Source organism: Lissotriton vulgaris, chromosome 11, assembly GCF_964263255.1.
Source record: "Lissotriton vulgaris chromosome 11, aLisVul1.2, whole genome shotgun sequence".
NCBI lineage: Eukaryota > Metazoa > Chordata > Amphibia > Caudata > Salamandridae > Lissotriton > Lissotriton vulgaris.
The window spans coordinates 864,758,983-864,786,274 of NC_141699.1; the positions used below are offsets into that span (position 1 = coordinate 864,758,983).

Genomic DNA, 27,292 nt, shown 5'->3' on the forward strand with positions numbered 1-27,292 from the left:
GGGCAGGGAGGGCTGAATGAAATGAGACACTGCCTGGGGCACACAAGGTGTCCCATGCATAGTCCGGTTGAAACCAGTTGCTGGGGCACTCCAGCCCCAGCTCTGGCGCGAAACTGGACAAAGGGAAAGGGGTGTACCCACCCCCTTCCCTGGTCCCACCCATAGGAGGGACCTAGCAGGCAATCCAGCCCCTCAGATTGGTATATAGGTAGGAGCTGAGTCAAGAGACTTTAGATTTATCCTGAACTGAAACTTGAAACGAAACTCTGGACCTTCGACATTCTATTGCAACTAGAAGACTGAAGAATCTCCCTTGTGGTCAAGGAGTGACCACCCTGGGCAAACAGGCACCATCCAGCGATCTGCGGTTTGCTTTGTCGACGCTCCCGCCGGAGCCCGACCACAGAGCCTGACAAGAACCAGACTTCCAGACTTCCCTGAGCCCGATCCACAGTCACCGCAAAGCGGAGACCCGTGGAGGCGACGAGAGACGTGGGACCGGCCATCTTGTAAAACATGCACTTTGCTACTTGTGCAGCTCCCGAGGCACCCTCGAAGCTGTGCTTTGGTGATTGAGAAGCCCCAGCCCCGAGCACCTTTTGCACCGACGCACAACCCTCCACACTCCGCGAGTGCCTCGTGGGGCCTGCTAGTGTTTTTGTGCTCAACGCGTCTGTCCGGTCACTTGCCCGTTGGCCAGTGGCCTGTTTTTTTTTTTGTCAAATCTGTTTATTAGCATTTTAGTATTTTAACATTTCATACGTTTCAGGATGTAGTACAAGAGAAACAATCAATTTATCCTGACATTCCGGTTTTGCCGGCTCAACATTCAATCCTTTAAAAGTATTATAGAGTGAAATCGTGAAGCCGCACTGGCAACGTCTCGTAAACGTAGTAGCTATGCTCAGGACTGACTAGTGCAGGTGAGGCCCGCTTCGGCTCTCGAATTATTGTTCATGTCCATCAGTCGGCTCAGCCTTGCACAGTAGTGCAACTATGAGGTGGATCCTTTTAACCGTATATTTCCGCCTAGAAATGACATTTCTTTAACAGATATGCAATAAAAGGGAACTTAAATAATAGCGGCAGAACTCAGACATCCAATCACATCCCTCCCCTCCCCCCCCCCCCCCCCTGCCCCCCCCAGGGGCCCACCCCCATGTGTGAATACATCAGTGGCCAAGTGTGTGTCGCAGGCTTGCTTATCTAAAGGCTGGAAGAGTGCATGACGGGTCATCTGGGAAGTAAAGCACCCTGTGTTGTGCCCTGTCCCCAGGCCGCCTCCCTAAGGCCGTTTAGCAACCTAACCGCCTCCGTCCCCCGGCAACTGCAAGGTCTTAAGCATGCCCTCCCATTGGTCTGCCATGGGTTCCTTTCGTAGCCCCGTCGTTTCCTCCCTCCGTATGGCTATCCATTCCGCCCGGGCCCACGCCTGAAGGGAAGAGACCCATGCCTGCGCAGCTGGCGGTTCGCGTGCTTTCCATCGCCTCGTGAGGAGCCGTTTCGCCACCACCAATCCCAGGTCTAAAAAGCGGGAAGATGCTTTATCTTTGGGTGACCTCCTGAAGTGGTGCAGTATTTACTCGGGCCAGTTAAAGGGAATGATGTGGCTTGTGCACACCCCAAGCATTGTATGTATCATATTCCAGTAATCCCCCAGCTTAGGGCAGTGCCATAACAGGTGGACAATTCCTGCATCCAACTCATCGCATCTGGGGTAGGACGTGTCTGAGCGGTGGAAGTATCTATTGATTAGTTCAGGTGTAAGATAGGCTCTATGGACAATGAATAGTTGTATCTGGCGGAAGCGCATGTTGTGAGGGATGTGCACCGGGCTCCTAAGAACTTTCTCACATTCTTTATCAGACTGCGCCCTATCCAAGTCTCGCTCCCACTTGCCTCTGAGCCGCGCCAAGCTGATCTCTGTGTGGGCTCTTAGAGATGCGGCAAACCAGCAGACCAGGTGTCTGCCTCTGCCCATAACATGCAGATATTGCATGGTTAAGTGTTGTTCAGGCTCTGACGTCATGTCTCCCCATCTAGCCGACAACTGTGCCAAGAGCGAGCGGTGCAGCAAGAACCCCCCAGGGGCCAGCCCACCTTCGGACACCAGCGCCTCGTAGGCGATGAGTGCTCCATCTCTGAATAAGTCGCCCAGTGTCTGGATGTCAGCCTCTCTCCACTGCTCCAGCATGAGGCGTGTGATGGCCCCACCACCCCCTGGCAAGCCCTCTAAGGGTATGGCCGGCGCATACGGGAGTACCTTCGGAGTGAGGAAAATGGATCTTCAAAAACACTTGTATGCCACCGCCAGCAGCAGCGGGGCGGGTTTCTCAGGTGTCGTCAGCGGGTGAAAGAGCTTGGTGACACACGGCACAGAGAGTACGGTGGCTCAATCGTGGCAGTGTCTTCCCTACCCCTATCCGCCAACCAGCGGGCTAGCCATTGCAGCTGCGCAGCTAAATAATAGTGCTCAAAACAAGGGGCGGCTAGTCCTCCTCTGTCCGTTGGCAGGAACAATTTCGGTAGCGCTAAACGGTGTCGAGACGCGCCCCAAATGAAGTCCTGCAAGACCGCGTTGAGTTTCGAGAAGAAGGGGGCCTGGAATAATAGTGGTAGTTTGACAAAATAGTAGAGGAGCCTGGGAAGCATGACCATTTTAGCGAGGGCAACTCTGCCTGTGACTGTCAACGGAAGCTTGGACCAAAAGCGTATCTGAGATCTGAGTGCTGCTTCCGCCCGTCCCAGGTTTCCATTGAACAGGTCCGCTGGTTGGCGGGAAATTTGGATCCCTAGGTACCTTAACGTATCAGCCTTCATTGAACTCTCGCGTCCCCCAGGCAGTACTCCGGATCTTCCACCTCACTGTCAAACGCGTACAAACAGGATTTGGCCACATTTACCCGTAGTCCTGATACTTCTGCGAACCGACCTAGCAGTTGGGCCAGCTGTGCCGGTATGTGGTGCACGTCGCGTACAAACACCAGCAGGTCGTCAGCGTGGAGCGAAACGTGGTGTATTGCGTCACCCAGGGGGATACCCGCATCTAATGTCTGCCGCATCGCCGCCGTCAGATGCTCCATTGCCAACGCGAACAGTAGGAGTGACAGGGGACAACCCTGCCTAGTGCCCCTGCCCACCGACACCGCATCAGACTGCAGGGTTTTGTAGAGGAGGTCAACCATCTGCTGAAAGTCCACATCGAACTCGAAGCGCATCAACACCTCAGCCAAGTATCCTCATTCTAGGCAGTCAAAAGCCATTTCCAGATCAAGCACCAAGCATCCCGCCCTGGGCCATGTCTTTGTTGCCTCAGCCGCTATACGAAAGAACCGCCTGAGATTCAAAGATGTGGACCGCGTTGGCACAAACCCCTTTTGATCAGAATGTATAAGGTGCGGAACCACCAGCCCCAATCTTTCCGCGAGCAGCTTTGCTAGTATTTTGTAGTCGATATTTAGCATTGCCAAAGGCCTGTATGAGCCCAGTATCGTTGGATCCCTATCTGGCTCAGGCAATGAGACCAGGAAGGCCTCCCGCATGGACGGGGGGAGCGAGCCCTCATCAATTGCTTCATTATACATGTGAAGGAGTAAGGGCGCCAGCGTGTCCCTGTAGGCCTTATAGTATTCTGCAGGCAGGCCATCAGGCCCTGGTGTCTTCCCGGTCGCCAGCGCCTGTATCGCGTCTCCCACCTCCTCCAGCGTGAGGGGTGAATTAAGGGCGCCCTGATGTTCCTCCGAGACCACAAGCAAGGTGACCGTGTCCAGGAAGCTTTCTAGCGCGTGCCTGGGACCGGTTCCGCAAGCCCTGTACAGTTGTGTGTAGTGCCTAACCAGAGTGTGGTGTATCTCGCTGCGTGTATACCCCCTCCCCCTCCGCCGTTTGGAGAGCGCCTATTGGGGCACCCCGGCCTTCTCGCTGAATCAACCAGGCTAGCAGTCGGCCCGCCCTATCCGCCCTGGCGTGTGTTCGAGCCGTGTGCGCTGCGTAGTTATGGCACCGCAGCTGTTCCATAAGGGTTGCATGTTTAGCGCGCAGGTCGCTCAGCGTGCGTGTGTGTGTGTTCCCCGGCCCCCTCGCCCTCCCTCTCGTACTGTAAGAGCTCGTTTTCCAAGCACGCGAGTGAGGTGGACAATGTTTTGCGTATGTTCCACGAGGCCCCCAAGCAGTGCCCCCGCATGGCTACCTAGTGCGCGTCCCATTCCATCGCAGCACTACTTGCAGACCCCTCATTAACCTCATAGTAGTCGAGGACAGCAGTGCCCAGCGAAGATCTGAACTCGGGATCCTCAAGTGCAGCAGTCTGCAACCTCCACATGGGCACTGGTGAGAGGTCTGCCTCCCAGCTGAGGGTGAGCCGTAGTGGGTTATGATCGGAGTGTGTTCTCCCTAAGTATTCTGATTCGGCAAGCAAGGAGAGCAGCGACCGGGTGCCAATTAGGTCACGTACTGAGGAGTAGTAGGAGTACACTCTGTCCACGGGGTGTTGCAAAGGTCTTGTACCTCCCAGTGTGTAAACCAGTCTCTAAACGCTTCCGCCTTGGATGTCACCGTCGTGGCTCGCAGTGTGGGGAACGAGTTCGACATCTAGTACCATGTTAAAGTCCCCACCTAATAACCAGGGGAGGCCAACAGCCGCTAGAAAGGAGGGCTGTTCCGAGTTTGGGGCATAGAGCGATCCCAGCAGGATTTCCTGACCGTTTAGCTTTCCTCGCAGTAGGCAATACCGCCCCTCTGGGTCAATTTTTGTGTCTATGCAACTGAATGGGACACCTACCCTTACCCATATCAACGTGGCACGTACGTGTGCAGAGAAAGTGGTGCCATGTATTTGTCCGCGCCAGCGCTTGCGGAGCTTATCCAGCTCAACCTGCGTCATGTGTGTCTCCTGGAGAAGGGCAATCCCCACACCGTGTCGCTGCAAGTAGGAGAAGACCGAGTAGCGCCGTGACGGTGTGTGCATGCCTCGGATATTCCACGTCAGTATATTAGTGTGCATCATGTGCCTGTTTAAGTCGGTGTCTCTTGTTGCCAGGGGGGGCCCCGCTCGGAGGGGCGGCGTACAGCCGTCGGGTGGAGGGAGTTCAGTGTGCCGCATATAGAACAGTAAACAGTGGAAACAAACATTTAAACTAAAAGGGCGAGGCCCCGACGGGGCGTTCGTCCAAACTTCAGTAAGATCCACCCTCAAGAGAGGGGAGAGGTCAGCGCTGCGGCTGTTGGGGTGAGTGTGTTACCAACAACCCAATCCAAGCCCGCCCCAATTACAAACCCCTGAATTAGCAAAAAGCGCACAGGGAATCTAGCGTGGGCAGGCGCATAAGGCCTATGTGGTCAACGTAAACGGAGCCCAGGAACCAGCCAACCACCAGCAGTTGTTGCGCCGAGAGCGCCCTTCCGCATCCTCAATGAGGTCTTCCAGTACGTCTGTCCATAATATCCTGGAGCGCTGAGGTAGGCATTTGCACCACTGACTGCAGTTCCTGAAGTGATTGGCGCTGCGTGGCAACCGACTCTGTCAACTTGCGATGGTCAGCATGAAAGAGGGTAAAGTCTGAGGTGACCTTGTCTATTCGGCCTCCAGCGACGCTTTGGTCTGTTCCAGCATGTTTCCAATGTGCTCCACCTCCGCCAGCACTGTATCCATCTTGGCAGCTAGGGCTGCAGACGGTCCCATGCTTCCACTCCGATGCCCGCGAGGCGAGCCAGGATCTTCAGCCGCGTGTTGTCTCTGCTGGGATTTGTCTCTAAGTCTGCCCATCACCAGTTGTTGCGCGGTAGGCATCAGCGTTGACCTCCAGTGGCCCACTTCACTACAAGGGGTCCCCACGGAAGGTCCCGGAGAGGGGCCTCCGCGCCCGCTCCTTTGCGTCTCCGACCTTGGTACCGTGTATCTTGACCCCACTAGACAGCTACGCGGCGGCGTCTACGTGACTGACACCTCTTGTCCGCAACGTCGGTGTCTCTTATGCCAGCTCCTTTGTGCCCCTGTGTCTTCAGGAAGGGGCTTCCCAGCTCTTGCTGTGTTGGTCGCCGTGCGCAGGACTTCACCCCAGTAACCTGCGTTTGTCCCGTACTCAGAGTCTCTGTACGAACAGCTACAAGTGCAGCAGGCATGGTCAGGCCATGCACATCCAGTGGCTCCCTTGCGTACTACTCGGGTCCCGCTTCTGAAGGGGTTTCCTCACCGCGTGGACAGAAGCGGTGGTTCTCGCCCCAAGATGGCGCCCAATTTGCCCCGGGTCCGGGCGCGTAATCACGTCCCTGGCTCGCTGTAGTCCCGAATCTTCGCTCCAACCTAGTGCCCCTGCCGACGTCGGCACTCCATGTTAGCGTGGCCTAAAAGAAGGGGGTCTCCTTGCCATGTATTTATTGAGGCGATGCCCGGTCTGTTCCTGGGCCGACGCTAGAGTTGTCACACCCAGTTCAGGGCCCCGGCGTAGGGACGGTGCTGCTTGATCCAGGTTTGGGGCGTAGGGTGAAAGTGTTCCTATGTCATAGTCATGGAGAAGTCAGCGCGGTTTTGAAAGGGGTGCTGACGGCTGATATTCTGGAGTAGCCCGCACGGCTCTGAAAGGTGCACTGGGGCCCGTATAGTATGGAAAGGTCAGCACGTTTCTGGGAGGGTTGTTAGCGCTTGTAAACATAAATGTCTCATCAACTATGCGTTTGTCTGTGGCTTTGGGGCCTCCGGGTGCGCTGCCTCTTCCAGCAGCGACGTTTCTGTGGGGACCCACCGACTGCCTCTCGTCTCGTTCCTGCGCTCCTCACAGCCCTATCACAGCCGGTTCAGTAGCCTCCAAGCGGCCCTCCCTCTTCATGTGCCGGCGTCTCCTCCGGGCCCCCTGGTCCGTCCCGGGTCCCACTCCTTGCCTGCTCGCAGTGGTGCCTCACGCTGCGGCCTATCTCCTCTTCCGGACCTGCTGCTGTGCGGGCGGCGAGTCTTCAAAGCCTCCTGGTCCCCACGCACGTAGGGGCTACGCTGTAGTGATCCGGACCGCCCCCCGTCAGTCCGCTCACCTGCAGTCCTGCACCGGGCCTCACTCCGGGAGTCCAATTGCAGTGGCGGCCACCTGCATCTTCTGGTCTCAGTGCCTCCAGCCGCACTTGCAGCGTCCCTCCTCCTGGCGTGTCTGGGTGCCCGAGTTGTGAGCGGCCCCCAGCACCCCGCTGCTCCTCAGGGACAACGCTGCAGCCTATCGGGCCCCACCTCCAATCTGTCCCTCCTCAGCAGACGGCTCCGGTTCCCAGGCTGCACGGACCGCCGCTTCTCGCCTCCGGTCCTGCACTGGGTCGCTCTCCAGGAGTCTCGGTGTGCTGGCGGGATCACCAGCGACGTCTACCCACCAAACGCAGCCGGGCACCCAGGGTGTGAGTGGCGCCACGTACCACACACTTCCTCCGCAGTAGCTCCGGGCCGCCCAACGGCCGCTTGGCCTCGGCGGGGTTTCGCGCCTTTCCTCAGGAGGGGCGCTCCACCGGTGTGTGTCGCCTATCGTCGCCTCTGCCGCGTCCAACACGGGGCGCCAGTCTTCCCAGGCTCCGCTCCCGTTCCCACACCCGCTCAACCGTGCACAGGTATGGGGTCGCTTCCAGATATAACTTTCAGGATAAAGTTGGGGTCTCGGCGACGGAGCTCTAGCTGAGCACGTCCGCCATGTTGACTAGTTGGCCACACCCCCCTTGGCTAGTGGCCTCTGTGACGACGAACCTACAAATCTACACCACTGGCCTGGTTGCTCCAGGCTGGCCCCTGCTTCCCTGAAAAGGAGAAGCCCATCAGACCTTGCTGGTCTGACCAAGAAGCCATCTTCGATTCTTGCGTGGGTTGCCTTTGCCAAGGCTTGTTGACTCCAATACGGAAGCCGACACCGCCGACAGTGGGACAGTCCGTGCCCAGCTCCTGGTCGTCGTCGACACCTCCTGGTCCATGTGGCTGCAGAGACAAGCTTCACAACATCACCTGATTGCTTCACGACATCGCCTGGTTCCTTCCTGGTAACTGGCTAGTGACCCAGACTCTGTCCCCTCTGCTTTCAGGTACTCTTCATCCTCGATCCGCCCTTGGATCCGACCGGACACTTCTCTCCTGGTCGCCTGCAGCATCTTTCTCCAAGGCTCCATAGGATTCAGAGACGAAACCCGACACACTGACACCTATGCACCCGCTTCCTGTAGGTGAGGTAACGCGAGTACTCCGGTGCTCTAGTGTCCTAGTTTTCAGTAGCTTTCTCCTGGTCCATCTGGAAGTTTCCTAAAAGAACTAGTTTCCATTTTTTTCGTTCCCATTATAACTCTATGGTAACTCGCGTGTGTGTTAAGACACTGCACACGCCTCCCGTGGGCCTCCTGCTTCCTATCGTTTGGTAGTACAGCGTATCCCCAGTGATTCCCTAGGCTTATCCTTTGTTCGTGACGTGGTTCTTATACCACTATTTTAGTATATGGTTTTACGTGCCCCTAGGGCCTTACTGTATATTGTGCAGCTTATTGTATGATAATTGAGTATCTTGTTATGTGCTTGTGCCTCTGACCTCATAAAGACTTCAGAGGGGTTGTGTTAGTAATAAATACATATACATTTTATATATAACCTGTGTGGTGTCCTTTCATTTGGTATTAAAGGGGTTACATATGGTAAAACAGCTGGCTTCACAGGCCCTCTTGAGTTTAGCCTAAGACTGCTTTGTCAATGCTTCCACTAGGATAGCTGGTCTATAAGGTTGACTTTACAACCATCACCATAAGGGTTGTTTGGACTTATACAGGGTGCCCACTAGAATAGTGGACATCACATATCAGGCCAACCTCTCACATTGAGTCCCTCCTTCCAAATGAAATGAATGATTGGAATGGTATGCACTTGATTGAAAGGTTAATCCTTGAAATCATAAAGAAAACAGTGGAAACGTTTAATGATGAGAGCCGCAACACCCAATGTCCACTGGGGGAGAAGCTAGAGGAGAGGTAGGAAGAGGAGACGGAGTCTGGGCTTGATAGTTGTCCCAATCCGCTAGGACAGTGTCATCATCCTGGTCTGTATCATTCTGAATATCATCATCAGTGTTAGGATCCTGAGGAACTGGTGATCGTGCCTGTGCAACTAGAAGTGACTCCCGTGGTGGAGGAGGCGGTGTTGGAGAGGCCTGCGAAGAAGGTGGAAAACGACGATTGTAAGTCATTGGCAACTGTGCCATAGGAACTTCTTGGTCAACATCCAGCTGGTCATCTCAAACTGAGATGTGCGACCCCCTTTCATCATTACCATCATCATCGTCTTGATACTTTATATGTAGCTCCGACGGGCTATTTGTAGCACGAAAGGTGTCATCAGCGTAAGAGCCATCAGAAGATTCCTCCTCTGCAGACGCAAAGAGATGAGCAGGGGGACCTGACCCATGTTGAATAGGACTCAGAAACAGTGGAGCCGAACTTTTGACAGTAGTAGCTGTCACCACGGTGAAGGTGGTTGCAGTTGCCAGAGAATATTGCTCCGTCGATGGTCCCGTCGACGAGCTCGTTGTCGAAGTCGTCATAGAGGGATTCGTCAATGATGTCCCTGGAGTCGAAGAAGCGGATGCCGTCGACGAAGCCGGGGCGCTGCCTCCGACGAGGATGTCATTGTCGTTGACGACGTCTTCAGCGTCGACGGAGCCGTCGACGACGAGGCAGACGTCGACGAGATACTAGACGTCGATGAGGCTACCGTCGAGAAAGGTGGTAGCATCGACGAGTGACGCGTCGACGAAGCCTTCATTGACGAGAGACGCTTAGGTAAGGTCGTCGACGAGACGGATTTCTTCGCCGTCGACAAGATCTTCACAATGGATGATATAGGCCTGACTTCTTGGTGCATCATCGACGATGCAGACGTCGTCGTCATAGTCAACATAGAGCAGGTCGTCGTCAAAGTAGGTACAACGTCGACGGATCTTGTCGTCGTCGATGGGCACGTCGACGAGCTGGCGCACGTTTTGGGTGACGAAGGCACAGAGTGGGACCGCGACGCCAGAGAACTAGGTCCCGTATTGTAAAGGCTGGCAGATCCCGTGGGGAGACGGACTTGGGAGCGTCCACAAGCTTCTTCTTTTTAAGAAAGGGAGAAGGAAGCTCAGTCTCTGACCCACGCTTCAGAGAGTTCTTAGAATGGCAGGAAGACACACTCTCTATATCAGACACGGGGTTGTCTGAAGTCTTCAACCTCTGTAGCCACAGAAGGGGACGGGCCTCTATATCCTTTAGGATCTTTGAAGAAAAAGTTCTGTAAAACTTGCAACTCCTCACCTCATGTTCCGGGTACAAGCAGTAGATGCATTTTTTATGAATGTCCTCAGAGAAAAGGCAAAGTTGTCCACAAGCAGAACAAGGCTGGAATAAAGATTTCTTTGTAGAAGACATGGTGAAGAAGATTAGATGGTTTGTAGAATGAAGAAACTGAGCAGAGCTCAGGGAGACTCCCTTCACACGACGTGCGGTAGAAAATCTGAGGGCTTGAGCTTCTGAGGAGAAGGTTCTAGAGGGTGTTACACCTTGATTGGCTGGAATGTGGACTATCATAATGACATGGATATGTTAATAAAGTGAACTCTCCCTCAATGCTTTCTATGGGCTAATGTTGTTCTATGGTACTTTAAGGTGTGGAGAAGTGTGGCTCAATGATTAGAGTGGCAGACCCTGATGCAGAGGTCTAGCCCGGGACCAGGGTTCAATTCCCCGCCTCGGCGGATCTTGGGCTCAAAATTCCACGGACTTGATCATTCTTGCCTCGGTGCCTATTCCAATCATGGAGTCCCACTCTGCAACTCTGGGCAATAGCTTGCTTAATCTCCACAACGGCCCCCACAACGCTAAGGATGCCTGGCCTTCACCTTGGGGGTGCCCAGGAGTGGACGCCTCACAGGGAAAGCCAGGATGGGTTCCACAGCGGTATTTGTACAAGCGCCTTGAGACCCTTGTGGGTGAGTAGTGCGCTATACAAGTATCAATTTACATTTACAAGGTTTTCTTTCTTTTAGATATATTTTGATATCTATTTATATATGTTTGTATATATCGCCACACGCTCCCAAACTGTGGTGTTCGGAAAGAAACGGCAAGCACTCCGATGTCGTGATCTTTAAATTAATTTATTTCCAAACCCCCCAGCACCCCCGACAGACGCGTTTCGCTCAAGGCTTCGTCAGTGTCGTTAGTGTACAAACAAATTCGCCATTTTAAACAGTCCGCCCTTCTAGTTCATAGATATAGATGATGGTACAGAATCCATTTGGTGGAGGCCATCTTGTAGTATTTTTATACAAGGTATTTTCTACTGTTTAAAGATGGCGACAAGTAAAGTGCTTAGTGCAAAAATTCAAGACAACGTTTGACATTAACAAAAGTTATCGTGACTGACACATATTTACACTTTTTACATTTGCGATGCCCGGTGTTGCCATTTACAAAATTACAGTTTTTCATAATGTTATGTAGGGGTGTATCCCCAGTTTCATATTTGCCATTCATGTGTGCAGATCAGTTTATACAGATGGTAAGTTATTCAACCCAATGCAAACTATATACAAATCTACAATATATACATACATGAAGATGGCCCAGTTTTAGCTTGGCAGATTAGTTGAGATTAAGCCCTGTATGGGCTTGCGATCTGCCACACATAGAGGGCATAATTCACCGGTATCTCTAATGTTAATTTTTGTCCAGTCAACATGGCGTTAAAGGGAGTGAATAAGTATTTACAAGGCTACAGTGTATTTCTATTCTCATTAGGTCAAGGAGTTTTGTCATGGTGTTCTAACAGATTGTTCGGTTTTACAGAGCGAGAGATTATCAAAAGTGTACCCACATTTCTGCATCATTGTTAAGACCCCACGGTGTCATCGTTTTGAGGTCCAAGATGTATCTCGATTCCAAAATACGGAGGGCTTTTTCTCTATTCCCCCCTCGTTCTGTTTTAGGAACCTGATCTATGCAGTAGTAAATGAGCAAATCTCTGTTACTTTGATGTTGTTCTGCAAAGTGACGGGCTATCGGATAGGTTTTATCATTGTTCACGATAGCCCTCATGTGTTCTAAGATTCTCATTTTCGTTTTTCAGGGCAGGGCCTCGGCTGAGGAGTATGTCTCAACCCTGAACAATAATGACCTGAATCTACAGTTCGCCTGCACAATAAGTGACAAAAGTGTATGTTACCTTGACCTAGAGGTTTTTGTGGAAAATGATCATCGCCACACCAGACTCTATAGAAAGCCGACGGCTGGGAATGCCGTATTACATGCGGCCAGCCATCATCCTAGAAGTCTGGTAAGGAACGTACCTTACGGTGAATACCTTAGACTCAAAAGAAACTGCTCTGGGACGAATGATTTCAAAAAGGCTCAGGAGGAAGCCAGCAATAGGTTCCAAGCGAGGGGATATTCCCGGAACATCTTAGAACAAGCAAACGCTAAAGCAGAGACCATTGACTGGAGGGACCTTCTGTTGGTTAAGGAGTCAAGGAAAGACAATGATCAGGTCAGAATGATAACAACATTTAACAGTAAATCTGGGGAACTGGTCCAGACCTTTAAGAAAAACTGGCACATATTACACACTGATAACATCTTGAAAAAATTCTTACCTGATAGACCTATGGTAACATATAGGAGATGCCAGTCACTTTCGGACCATCTAGTCCATAGCCATTACTCCCCTGAAAAAGCAAATCAGACTACCAACAAAATTGTTGGCTTTTTTCCTTGCCTACGCTGTAAGGCATGTAAATACAGTAAGAAGGTCAAGGAGTATCCATGCAGATCGGGTGAGGACAGACCTAACAGAAAGATCACTAAACATCTGAATTGTAATTCAGAATATACAGTCTACTGTTTGGTCTGCCCGTGCCAAAAACGATACATAGGAAGTACCATCAAACCAACGAAAATGAGAATCTTAGAACACATGAGGGCTATCGTGAACAATGATAAAACCTATCCGATAGCCCGTCACTTTGCAGAACAACATCAAAGTAACAGAGATTTGCTAATTTATACTGCATAGATCAGGTTCCTAAAACAGAACGAGGGGGGAATAGAGAAAAAGCCCTCCGTATATTGGAATCGAGATACATCTTGGACCTCAAAACGATGACACCGTGGGGTCTTAACAATGATGCAGAAATGTGGGTACACCTTTGATAATCTCTCGCTCTATAAAACCGAACAATCTGTTAGAACACCATGACAAAACTCCTTGACCTAATAAGAATAGAAATACACTGTAGCCTTGTAAATACTTATTCACTCCCTTTACCGCCACGTTGACTGGACAAAAATTAACATTAGAGATACCGGTGAATTATGCCCTCTATGTGTGGCAGATCGCAAGCCCATACAGGGCTTAATCTCAACTAATCTGCCAAGCTAAAACTGGCCCATCTTCATGTATGTATATATTGTAGATTTGTATATAGTTGGCATTGGGTTGAATAACTTACCATCTGTATAAACTGATCTGCACACATGAATGGCAAATATGAAACTGGGGATACACCCCTACATAACATTATGAAAAACTGTAATTTTGTAAATGGCAACACCGGGCATCGCAAATGTAAAAAGTGTAAATATGTGTTAGTCACGATAACTTTTGTTAATGTCAAACGTTGATTTGAATTTTTGCACTAAGCACTTTACTTGTCGCCATCTTTGAACAGTAGAAAATACCTTGTATAAACATACTACAAGATGGCCGCCACCAAATGGATTCTCTACCATCATCTATGTCTATGAACTAGAAGGGCGGACTGTTTAAAATGGCGAATTTGTTTGTACACTAACGACACTGACGAAGCCTTGAGCGAAACGCGTCTGTCGGGGGTGCTGGGGGGTTTGGAAATAAATTAATTTAAAGATCACAACATCGGAGTGCTTGCCGTTTCTTTCCGAACACCACAGCTTGGGAGCGTGTGGCGATACCTTAAGCGCCTCACCAGCGCTGGATTTAAGCACCCGGCACGTTGTGGAGCGGCGGCGGTGAAGAAGCTGTGAATGAAAAAAAAAAAAAAAAAAAATGTTTGTATATATCTATATATAAATATATGTATGTACTTTATGTATATATCTTTCTTACTATTATTTTATGTACCGTGGGACTCCCACTTCGACGACTGGGAATTATTCAAGCATGTGAATCTATGAAAGACACCCCTAATACTGGAGAATCCATGATACAATGAGCTTTAGCTTTCACTCAGCTTAACTGGTAATCAGTGCAGAGATTACAAGACCAGCGCATTGTGGTCTACTTGCGTTCTGCCTACTAATAGTAAAAGTGTTAGCCGATAATAGTAAGAAAGGTTAGCTGTTGTAGTCCAACTGAAATCCCACTGCCACAATATTGCTGGGCACTGTTATGAAGGGGAGTACATTTGTAACTTTTATGTCAATGCTGATTTTTCTTTTTTTTTTTACAAGGGTAAACATTTTTGGCATAAATCCTAAGACTATGTTTATGGCAAAGTACTTTCAGATATGTTATAGCTTGTGCGCCTATCCGGACTTTCTCCAGGTAATGTGACTGGGTATGGTGGATCAGTAAGTGAGAGAAAGTGCTCTCTTTCTTGCATGGTATGCCCCCACTTTTTGCTGAATTGCTGATGTGCTTTGACTGAGTGTACCCTAGGCTCCTGCCAATCAGATACCCAGGGCCTGTGTTCCTTCCTTAAAAACGGCATTGAAGCCTAAACCCAATTGGCATCTCTGGACACAAGTCAGCTCCTGGTAAGTGTTACCACTGGTACCCAGGGCACTGTGACCAGAGAAGGTCCCTAAGGGCTGCAGCACTTATTGTGCCACCCTTAGAGGCCCTGTACCCTGACACTCACACACTGCCTTTGCAGCCTGCGTTTCTTGGTGCAGAACAAAGTGAAGAGTCGACATGGCACACATCCCTGCGTGCCATGCCCATAAACCACTGTCCTGGCATACATCAGTCACCCTTCTAGCTGGGTGCCAGTGGTGAGGGTACAGGTGCATGAGCCCTGTACCCCTACAGTACCCATGTCTATTACTGGGCACTGTAAGTGCAGTGCTGCCATTAAGACTATATGGTGCTAGAAGTTTGTCATTACGAACTCCACAGCACCATAATAGCTACACTGAAGACTGGGAGTTTTGGTATCAAACTTCTCAGCACATTAAACCCACACTGATGCCAGTGTGGGATTTATTGTAAAATGCACCACAGAGGGCATCTTAGAGATGCACCCTGAAACTTGACCAACCTCTAGTGACCTGACTGAGTGGCTGCCTAGGCTGCCACCACCAGACATGTTTCTGGACCCCTGGGTCGAGAGCTTGCTGCTCTCGGGGGCCTGAAACAAAGCACATCCTGGGACAAGGTCCAAGCCTCCTCCCCAGGATGGGCAGGGTTCACGAAGGAGAGGCTTCAAAGGCATGCCGACTTTGTGAGCCTCTCCAGACCATTTGCTGCTTTCAGTAACTGGTCCCCACTGGTTCTACCCCCCACTTTGGGAGGGAGAACCGGCGGGAAAAACAAGTGAGGAAGAGAGATGTGCCCCCCTCTGCCAACTCCACCCCTAAGGTGGGGAGGCGAGGAGAAGCAAAACCTCAAGTCCCCGCCATCTTGAGGATGGGGGGACCCAGCCAACCAGGGACAGGCTCCTGCCCCCCTCCCACTGGAGAGTGGCAGAATAGGGGGTGTACCCACCCCAGGGAAGGGACCCATTGATCCCTGCCCTTTACCTACCTGTAACAACCCTAAATTTACTATTTAGGGGCACCCTCAACCTTCCTTCCTCAGATCCAGCAACCACAAGAAAAAGAAGAGAAGAAGAAGGACGAGAAGCCGTGCAGAGCCAACAAGAGGACGACGCCCACTGACTTGGCCCCAGCCCTGTCTCTCCTCGAACCTGCTCCTGCAAAACCCTGGCGTGTCCACAGGCCAGCAACCTCTAAAAACCCCAGAGGACCTGCCTTGCCTGCCTTCACTTTCCAAGCTGTTTCTCCCGTGAACACCGGACGTGTTTGATCTGCAGCTTCTGGTGCCAGCCAGGAACCAAGAATACAGCCCACACTGCACCCGCCGAACCCGGCCCGAGCTCGAGTGGGAGAATACCACGAGGAGGTCCCCCCGGCGATCCTGACCCGAGATCAGGTGAGCCCTGACCTGCCTCAAGCCTCCAGACGACACCTGCAGCCTCAATGCAGAGGACTCCCCCTACCGCGACCAGAGGCGGGTAAGAGCGGGTAAGAAAATCCGGGGTGCAAAGGAACCCCTGAACCAGACACCCCACGGCCTTGTGTGCCCAACCAAGCGGTGCCTAACCATCCCTCAACCCCTCGAAGTGGTGGTCGGAGTCCCCCTATCCTCCACAGGATAACATTGAGCCTCAACACTCTTGCACCCGGCCGCCCGAGTGCTGTTGAGGGTGCAACAACAGTGCATCACTGACCCTGGGAGACCCCTGAGTCTAACCCCAGAACCCTAACTCCAAAGACCGATTACCTACCTGGAAACCTATAACCTCTTTTTCCTCATGGAATAACATTGACACTTTTTCACCCAAAAAGTTTCTATGTGTCGACTTTTGAAAACTAAAAATATTCCTTAAAAATCAACCAAATAACCAGAACGCATTTTCTCAACTGTTTTCAGTAAATGTCCCAAGTGCAGAATCTAGGTAGCCAGCACTGAGTAAGAAAAAGTATTGTTTCATAACTTACCTGCTAAGTTAATTTCCTCCCATAGGATAACATTGGTGATTCTATGTAAAAAGATTTCTAAGGGTCAACATTTGAAATGCAATAATATTCTTTAAAAATCGTACCTCTAACTAAAATGCATTTAATCACCTGTTTTCAGAAAATGTACCAGTGCTGAATCTAGGATCCAGCCCTGTGTTAGAAAAAGTAATTAACTGCATTTTACTTAAAACGCCCATTCATTCGAACGTACTATACCTGCAAATTGTTGTAAACTGCTTACTTAAAACTGTAACCAAAACCAGTACAAGTTATACTACAATGTTGAACTGTGTTCACAGAAGTAATTTACTACTGCAAAGTTTTTTTATGATTACCTGTGCCAGGCTTGCTTGGTTCTAGAAATAAAACAACAGTATATATTTTATACAAAACAATTGGCGTAGATTTCAGTTCTTGAGTGTGTGAATTAATTTGCTGACTGAGTGTGTACATCAAATGCTTAACACTGTCCTCTGATACTGCCTTACTGCTCGACCTAGCTACCACTTTAGAGAGTAAGGTTCTATCTAACTAAACCTCTGCCAAAGCTCTGAAGACTCTTGGACTCTATACACACTGTACCTCACTTTGGTGCAGTATATATAGAGCCAGTTTCTTACAGTAAGGACCTAATTAACAACTACTGAATTTCAGACTAGCATATAAGCAAGGACATTTTGAACAGAGATATGCCTGGCGTGGTTAGCTCACTTTAAGGGACGGATAAAAGTGTGCTGAAGTATTGCTGTCTCAACAATGTATGAAAGCTCAGATCTTGGGTAGGCCATATGAAAGTCATACCTATATCTGAAAGAAGAACCTCTACTGAATAGTACAGGCTTGGGTTTTGGCTTGGGCTGGTCCAGGAGCCTGAAAAATGTATGGTACTCCACACAGATCTTCCAGAAGTTCTTGCACTGATCCCTGTTGCTCAAAAGGAATTCCAGCGTGTCCTGGTACGGACCCTAAGGGTTAGAAACACAACCTCAGAAAAGGACAGAAGAGAAAAAGAAAACCAGAGAGAAAAAGAAATCCAGGTCAACTGGTGCCAAACACATCGTCTGAATTAAGTATTAAAATTCCAAGACACACTCCTTTGGTATGTGTATCCACTTTGAGCATAATGATATCCATATAAAGATTGTGTGTGTGTACAAAGACTAGTGTGCACTGTACTCAACAGACTCCAGTGCTTGATTCGTTATTGCATCAACTCATCAACGTGCCACTTATGAGCCGCAGAATTATGAATGCATTATACAGACACTGTTAAAACGAATTAGAAAAATAAAGTACATTTTAATAAACATACTGACACCCCAATGACAAAAATCCAATTACAGGAACCAGAGCAATTGAGTTTTAAAGTTTAAGTAGAAGCAGCCCCAAAATACACAAAGCACCAATGATAGTCAATGGTCGCAGTAGACTGGGACTTAAGTGCAGTTTGAGGCCAACCATGAGGGAGTGCAGGTCAAATAACCTAACCAGGTTATCCTGGAAAAAGGCTTAACTCCTGACATCTTTTAAAATCCCAACCAATCACAGGAGTATTCCCCCCCACCCTCTGAGGAGAGACTCACAGAGAGTCAAGCAGAGGTCAACAGCAGGTTCCAGTCCACGTCCATCTGCAAGTTGCCAGCTGGGTTCTTCCAGGTAAAAAGCCTTTTGCAGCTTATGGTCTCCTTTTACCACAAAGGAGATCAGCAAACTGACCCTTGGAGTCCACTGTGTCCTGGGTACAAGAGTCAGTCCAGTCCTTCAGTGCTCTTCTCAAGTTACAGAAAAGGTGCAATTTTTTTGAAGAGGGTGCCCGGGGATTTCAGATTTATACCTGGCACTACCTATTAGATTGGGGTAACTACTGCTTCAATGGGGTCAAAGTTCTTATGCGTTGACCTACCCACCTTTGCAGTATTTTCTGTTTCCCTCATTGCAAACAGGCCCAAAATGTAATGTGTAAAGCCAAATCCAAGGTGGCAACACACAACCCAAGACTATACAGCCCATGCATCAACGTTCACTATGGGGTCTCCCTTCTCTACAGGGCCATTTTCCTTGCGGTTCATGTTCTGTTTGTCGTCACATTGCACCCGCTAAAGAAATTGTCTTCTCTGACACATTCACATGGCGCATTACGAAAACACACATTGCAATACAACACAATGCATTTATATGATCACATGCCCTTGCCAACTTAGGTATATAGGCATGACGATGAGACCCGCCAAGACCCGGATCACAGAGCACAAAAGCAACATCCGGTGCCAACGGACGACAACTAAAATGTGTGCACACTTTAAGGAACGTGACCTTTCCCCAGATACCATCAAATGGGTGATACTCGAATCTCATCTGTGCATCACCCCGAGGTCACTGTTCAAGATTGAACAAAGATGGATACACTGCTTATCTACTGACAAACATGGACTTAATGATGATATTCCTTGGGCACAATTAAGTTAAGTACCTATCCATAATTTTTGCACTGGTGGTAATAGGGACATCTCTGGAAACAACCATGAATGCAGCCACTGCCCTAAAGAAATGTGCATGAATTTTTTCCAGAGGAACATTCATGGACAGGGCATAGCAGATCTTGGTACAGAGAATGGCCAAACATAAAACAGTGCATTTGGTCAACATCATGCCATTTTTAGCTCCAGCAAAGCCCATTAGAACAAGGTACTTACCTTCAAGAATGCTTTTTTCGATTTAGGGAACTCAACCCAAAGTTATCAGATCGCTTTACAGGAGCACCAGTTGTGATACAGCCGGAAACATTCGATTTGTTCTTCACAGGGAAATTAAGTGATGTGCCCAGAATCACAGGATGCTGAGAGTTCCTTCCTAGACTTGAACAAAGTTTCCCAGCTTTGAGGTTGACTGCTCTAGCCGTTATGCCACATCCTTCTCCCCTTTCTGGTAGATTCTCTATCTACCCACAGATTCCTCACCTTTGGAATATCCAAGGTGACATACTGGATCCAAAAGATTTTTCAGCATTACCCATATGTGCCAATAGGTGGTTCCATGCTGAACCTGCTCCATCCCAGAGGTGATGTTGAGATCAACATTTAGGCATCACCCAAGTATACTTACATCAGTTTCTTTGCAGACACTGTCTGCAGCCTGAGACACAGAGCCGAAAAACCAACTGTTCGAGCCAGTGTGTACCGCTCTAATTTGGTTCATTTTTTAAAGAAAAGTTTCACAGTCGCTCTTCCTCTTTCAAGAGATGAGATGGGGCAAAGGACATTGGAAAAGAGATGGACTGTCTGACTTGAAAGAGTCAAAACCTTCGGAGAAAAGCCTCTCTAGTCGTCTTCACCAGTTTGTCTGGAACGAGGGTAGGGCAGGTGGGCTGATACAAGCATAAAGCTCACTCACGTGACAAGCATAGGTTATTGGATGAGAATGGCTATATTCAGGATTAGTAAACAGATGACAGCTGTGTAACAACTCAAAGGGGGGTTCACAAAAGCAAAGTAAGGACAAAATTACGAACCAACTGTGGTCCCACAAAGGGTTTAGGAGGAAATATATGGTTCAAATCTTCGAGAAATTGCATCACAGCAGGTGATTTGAACAAGGCCCTTTGGTCCGGTAAACACAAAAATTTAAAAACAGCAGTCACATAACCTTTACCCAGGCTCACTGCAAGTTTTTGCCAAAAACAAGACATCCTACAGTTTGGCCCAAAAAAGGGTTTGTATCCCAGATGACACACTAGGCCACAAATTGTCCTAGCGACCAAGGTACACACATTGTACAAGGACGCGTATCTACAAGGATGACATCCACTACTTCTGGAGGGATATCAGATGTAGTTCACTGCTGTCACTTAATATCAATGCGTGGACATGTAGATTGTGCAAGCTTGGGTGCAGGACCCTCTGCTGCAGCCCCAACAGAATATCCTCGTGAAGGAGCAGCCTGATGGGAGGACAGATGCTCATGGCGAGTTCTGGTTTTTACACATTTCTTACCTAAACTGGAGTTAGCACGATGACCTGTGCCAGGTCATTCCTGGTCTTCTTCAGTAACGGGGGGGGAGGGAGTTGGCAGGAGTCTCGTGCTCCACTGCAGACAGAATGTGTGTCTGATAGAAAGTGAGCAGTCTTGGGAAATTCAGTGTTTCAAGTGATGATGTTGCACATTCTTGGCAGTGGCAAAAAGATCGAGTCAGGGTTCTCCCCATTCCTGGAGGATGCCATGCACCACCTCTGGGTGTGCTTTTGATGCACTAAGCATTGCTAGTAGAGTTTGTCCACTCTGGTGTAAATCTATATTTCTAATGTAAAAGACACTCATAAAAAGAACAGAAAAATTAAACATCCTGCCAGGTGGTGCACAATCAGGGAAATGCCCTGACAATGTAGCCAGTTCCGGGAAATGCCCGGCAATTCAGCCATCCAGAGGCACAGGGTCTACAAATCCACCACACCCTGCTTATGTAATACCACATGATGGTGGTGTTGTTCATGACCCTGAACCAACATCCTCTTCATGGATAGCAGGAAAGCTTTCAATGTGTAGCAAATGGCCCTTAAATCCAAATAATTGATGTGGAGACAGGTCTCTGCAAAAGACTAGAGTTCTCTGATCTCCACCGCTTCCAGATGACCTCCCCAGCCAAGCAGGGATGCCTCAGTCACTGCTGTCAACTTCTCCGGGTGAGGTAGGGCCACAGCAGTGAGCAGCCACCACTGTAGGTATTTTGCAGTCTCCTCTGATGCCAGAATGGAATCTGACTGCTCTACTTGGTAATGGACTAGCTGAGACTTCAGATCCTATAGCAGAGCCCGCATGTGCCATCTGGCATGATCAATGAGCAGGAAGCAAGAGGACAATAGGATAGGTAACCTCAGAACCACCCTCACTGAGACCCAACTGAGGAGGAAGCATCAGGATTATAGCCTGAATGTCCTTGACTCATTGATCTGGAGGAAAGGTCTGAAAACGCACCATATTAAGTATGGCCCAGAGGAAGGGAAACCTCTGCGAAGGAGTCAGATGTGACTTTAACATATTGATCATAAACCCCAACAATGTAAGGAGGTTGGCTGTTATCTGGAGATGGTCTACGGCGGACTGTGGTAAGCCTATCTTGAACAGCCAGTTGTCAGGGTAGGGGAAGATTGGTGCCCCTGACAGTATGCTGCAACTACTACCATGACCTTTGTGAACCCCGTTAGGCACTGGTAAGTTTGAAATGGAGCACAGCAAGCTGAAAATGCTTGTGGCTCACCTTGAACCAAAGGTAGCGTCTGCAGGATGGGAACATGGAAATCTAAAGCTACTATCCAGTCTTCTAGATCCAAGTCAGATAGGACCTAGGTCAGCGTGAGCATCATGAATTTGTCCTTCCGCAAGAAAATACTTAGATATTGAAGATCTAAAACAGGACAAAGTCCTTCACCTTCTTTATTGGCACCAGGAAATACCAGGAGTAATATCCAGTTCTGATCTCAGAGACTCAAACTCTCTCCTTGGATCCTTTGTCCAAAGGAGCCTGAACTCTCCAAACGCCACCCTGATCTGGGTGGGAGATACAGCAAGTCAGAAAGGAAAGGCAGAGTGTAGCCCTATTAGACAATATGTATGACCCACCTGTCAGATGCATGGCTTGCCAACCAAGGAGAAAACTACAGATTATGCCTCCTACTGGGTGGTTGGGTGCTGCTAAGGGAAAATTAGAGCATCTTAGAGGCTGATAGCGGGTAGGCTAGTGATTGGTTGGTTCATCACCCCTTAGAGCCTCGATGATGTCTTCTGGATCTCCTACCTGAAAGGGAATGGGTTCTTGATGTTGGGGTGGTGGGCCTTGACTCTGCTTGTAAAAGAAACACCTAGTTATGCCTCGAAAAAAGAGAACTTTGGGGGATACTGGCTGGCAGGTGTAAAGAAGCTGAGGCTATACTTTTTTTGGAGGCCAGGGTAGGGCTTTTCAGCAAAAGCAAAACCTCTCAAAAGGTGTGTCCATGAGTGACATGTTAATGTTACCAATAAAGACTGTATCTCCTTCATGTGCGGCTCCAGAGCACCACTCTACTTACAATCGATCTGCCTCAACAATTGGTCGTGCCCAATCCTGACTGTATAACATACTTGGCTGTATACTGGACATCTTGATGGTCAATGCGAAGTTGGTGTGCAATTCTTCTAGGACTACAGGCAAGAAGCCTGTGGCCATGAACCATAATAACAAGGAAGTACCTACCCGGCAAACAGCTGCCACTGACTGATCTAAGGTCAAGGCTAGGTGATGAAAGTATAATCTTTCAAAATGCAGCAGTTCTTTTTGAATATCCATCTGTGGAAAATGAGTTGCAATAAAATAATTGGGATTACCCTGCTAGTAGACACCTGCACTATAAGGCTCTAAGGAGTAGGGTGGTGTCAGGAAGGCAGGGTCACTTGGGACGGGTTTGTGGTATTGTGCCACTTGCCTGTTCATTGGTGGGCAGGAGCAGGGTCTAGCCCAAGGGACATGAGGGTTTCAGTCAGGGCTTCACTGAACAGCAGTTAACATTTAAATAAGGTCCATCCAGGTTGTAAATTGTCTAAGAGCATATTAGTTTTCATCTGAACAGAAGGTAACTGCAAGTCTAGAACTTCAGCCACTGACCTGGTGACTACAGCAAATAAGGCTCACTCTTCGGTGGAAGAGCCATGGGTAAAACCCAGCCGGTACCACAGGAAATGTCCAATAGACTAGACTCTTGTATTTTCAGGTAAAAATAGTCCTCATCAAATCTTGGAGGAAACACGTTTCTGGGACCTGGGCCTCATAACAGCTAAACGGTTGATTACGAAACACTGGAAGCGGCCCACCCCCCCTCTGATGACACACTGGCGAGCCTCCCTAGATAACTGGGCGAAAGCACCACTTTACACAATGAGGAAACTGCGGGTCTGCGGAAATTCCCGATCGCAGACCTATGGGACGCGATGCTGGGCTCCCTACACAAAGACACCCAGGCGGACCCTGCTGCATCGCCGACTGCACACCACGCCATTGCCCCCCCTGGCGGCAGCCCACCCACTCAGCCTCTGGGCATCTCTGCGGCACCCACTGACACAGACACGCTGTAACTGACGCGGGATGAACCCGCCTGACACCACATATACATACAGCACCTCACGCCACGGGCCCCCTCCGGACCCCCCCGTTGCTGGGCGAGAATCCATCAACAATGCTCCAGAACACCCGAGCCCGCGCGGCACCGCTTGCGGGTGCCAACTCGCGGCCACACACCCATTACAAATGAAGTTGACGACCACACACACACCCAGACCCCCGTCCTCTAAATTCCTTTCTTTTTTTCCTTTCTTCTATCTTTTACATGTTTTTGCACCCCTGTTTCGCACTGTTCACTCGTTAATTTCGCATATTTCCTTATTGTGCAAAAACGCTACTGTACTGGGCAGATGGGAAAGGTCACTCCACGCAATCGTTGAACTGCATGTAACATCATCTGATTGCGAAATGTGCTGCACCTGCTACTATGACAGACATCCTCAGGATGTGATCGAAACTATGATGTGCTAAAGTCATTGTATTTTACCCTGTGATTTCAATAAAGGATATATATTTAAAAAAAATTAAAAAAATCAAATCTTGGAGGAAATTAATCTCTACCAACAACATCATTACCATTATCATCAAATACTGCCCGCTACAAAAAGTTGTTGGAGCCCTGGAGGGCAGCTTCTAGACAAAGGTATCAGAGTCAGATCGTAGAGGGGCTGGACTCATGGGCACAGTGGCTGGAGGTGACTTTAGCCAAGGTTGGGATGGCTTTGGTTTGGAGTTGGACAAGGCAATGGGATCCGTGGAATTGGGGTTGGCTATGACACATTAGGATTTGGATTGGATAGTGAACACAGGCATGGAGTTTGCTCCAAAATCAGAGGAGAACCCAAAGCATGTTCAGGAGGCAGAAATGACAGAGAGTGGGCTAGCCGGAGGCAAACAGAGAGGAGGCCTCCGATGATCTGTTGTGCCTGAAGATGTGCCAAAGGGAGCCGGCAGGGTGCCGAAGATTGGAAGCTTGGCCTCTTTAATAACACTTCAATCTGTTGTGGCCCTGCCGACTGCCCCAGAAATGTGAGTGCATCAGAATAAGCTGCAATCTTGGCTCCTTAGTTAGGGAACCACAAGTGAGACTGAAGGGCACCTTGTTGTCCTTATGACTTCTGAGAGGGTGACAGCCCGCTTGGACTTCTTGTGCTTGTGTTGTTTATCCGAACCCCCGCGATTAGGCGGTCCACTAAATATTACAAGTGGTTTTCAGATATGGTTGTGGTCAGTAGGTTTGCAACGATTTCAGGATGGGGTCCCACTAGGGGCCTTAAGGTAATCAAACCAGGCAGTCTTAGAAAGCTCTTACTGAGTTTCGGAGTAATTTGCACTTATTAGATCAGCAACATTTTGAGAGCGGCCCAATTAGGGGTTCTACGGTAATTGAACTGCAGTAACCACCATGCCGAGAATGATTTCCGAGAGATATTCTTTGGAGACTTGACGGCAGTTTAAAAATCGGGACCTTCCGTCGCCTAAAATGATTATGAAGTAACTATGCGACTTCCGTAAGCCGGGACCTGGGCTAATTCTGACAGGTGTTTATAATTAGCAATGATGCGGGTACTATTTAAAATACAGCACCGAATGGGGGTTCACTTTGCCGCAATCCGGGACGACAAGTTACTTACACTTCTGCCCGCTAAAAGGTATGTTGTTATGCGGCAATCACTGCGAGAGAGAAATGTAGGCTTGACGAAGGATAAAGTGCTGATATCAATAGGGACGCATATGGTCCCGATAATATATTTGCCCACATGAGGTTGGGGATTGATTGTATTTATTCTGCATTTAAGGTTTTCTGTATCTGGAAAAGGAAACTTTGGGTTAGATTTAAAAGGCGATACCAGACGAGGGATATGCGTTATCAATTTTCGGTATAATCGACACAACAATATTGTGGGACTGCACACGTGTCGAATAGACATTCCTTCAGGTAATAAACTACCTTTATGTTACCTCGATATAGTGGTTAGATCAATGAACAGAAACTAAGAATTTTGCAAAGATCAGTTTTAAAACATTTAATTTTATGTTTTTTAGACTTGCCATAATTAAACAGAAATGGAAGTTTGAACCCAATTAATAAGGTTGCTAACGATTTGAAGGGGCGTGCGCAGTTGGAGGATAAACACCCAAACTATTGGACAGGCCGACCTAGGAAGCCTTACCCATAAGCTTCACAGAGGATTATAAACAGGTAATTGCAGCATGTTTTGTCGTGCATAAAGATCAAGGGAAAGATCCTGGTTGGGCCGACTATAGATAATTCTGTGTCCAACTATATTTTAGAAGGACATTTTGCAGCCACCTGGAAGGATCCTATGCAGCATTTGGTCCTAGGAGAGAAATCTTGGAGGTATGTTGTGGGGTTAGTGGAGAACCCCAGAATAAGATATTATGGACGACAGGATGATTTGATCTTTTCTCCACTAAGGAGAGCTCCTCTGTTTTATGAGCCAGTCTGTGAAGCAATTCGCTCACTGAGGTATGGAACTGGGATGAGTTGTTATTGAGATATGGGTGATGTTTAGTGCCAAATAGAACGAATCTCTGAACGGTTGTGAATATAATCACTGTAGATTATTGTGATTTGTTGCAGACATTGTAACAGTGGGTTTTTATTATGGGGTTTTCATTAAGACAAAAAAGTTTTTTTTAAAAAGAAAAAAGCATATGACACTACGTTGAAATCTCTGCAAATTTTAAGAAATGTTAAATGATGTATTGTGAGGATAACACATTGATATGTATTTTTGTGTTTTTTATTTGGATGTAAATGATTTTTTAATGTTGTAAGAGAAAAAAGAGACAATCAACTACCCTTGTCTTGAAAAAGGTGGTGCACATCATGCAGCACACCGAAACGCGTTGGCGCTATTGTTTTGATTAAATTCGAGGGGCTATTGTGTTGGGATTCACTGATAAAAGCCTAACATTCACAATCAATTAGGAGGGAGGAAAGGAATTTGTGATCCGTTCATTTCCCTGTAATCAAATATCAACTAATCAAAAAAGGAAGGATCACTTGTCCTGCATAACATTGGGTATGCAAGAGCGGTTCTTTTCAATCCCAATAGAAACCCTCATGCACGCGTTCATTGGTGGTAACGTTGAGCGGTATATCTTTGTTCTCCGCTTTTCCTCACACGTGTCTGCATAATCATAGGGTTTTGTGGTTATGCAACCTCCACCAGGAGGTAATACCCTTTTGTTAAAACAGTAGTGACCAGAAATGGTGCTCGTGAAGGGTGAGGTGGGTTAAAAAGTCTCTTGGTTCCAGATACAATTCTTTATTCTTTCTGGGTTCTAAGAGGCAATAAAAACTTCATAGGTGATTATGAGTTATTATGACTCAATCACACTAGATATGTGAAAGTAGGTCAACATGTTTCAGCCCTCAGTCGCCAGGAGGTCGGATGGGCTTTCTTCAGGACCACGGGGTGAGGTGTGGAA

At 48.6% G+C, this 27,292-nt stretch overlaps 1 protein-coding gene across 2 annotated transcripts in view; it reads right to left on the reverse strand.

Annotated features, from left to right (window-relative positions):
• The window catches only part of FARP2 (FERM, ARH/RhoGEF and pleckstrin domain protein 2), a 1,631,776-nt gene that overhangs the window by 829,947 nt on the left and 774,537 nt on the right, over positions 1–27,292 (reverse strand). For both annotated transcript variants that reach the window (XR_015300958.1, XM_086944011.1), the window contains exon 10: positions 17,551–17,714. Coding sequence is in view for 1 of the 2 variants with exons in the window: in XM_086944011.1 (XP_086800137.1) it covers positions 17,551–17,714 (164 nt within the window). In the remaining variant the exon portion in view is untranslated. The remainder of the gene's footprint in view (positions 1–17,550; positions 17,715–27,292) is intronic.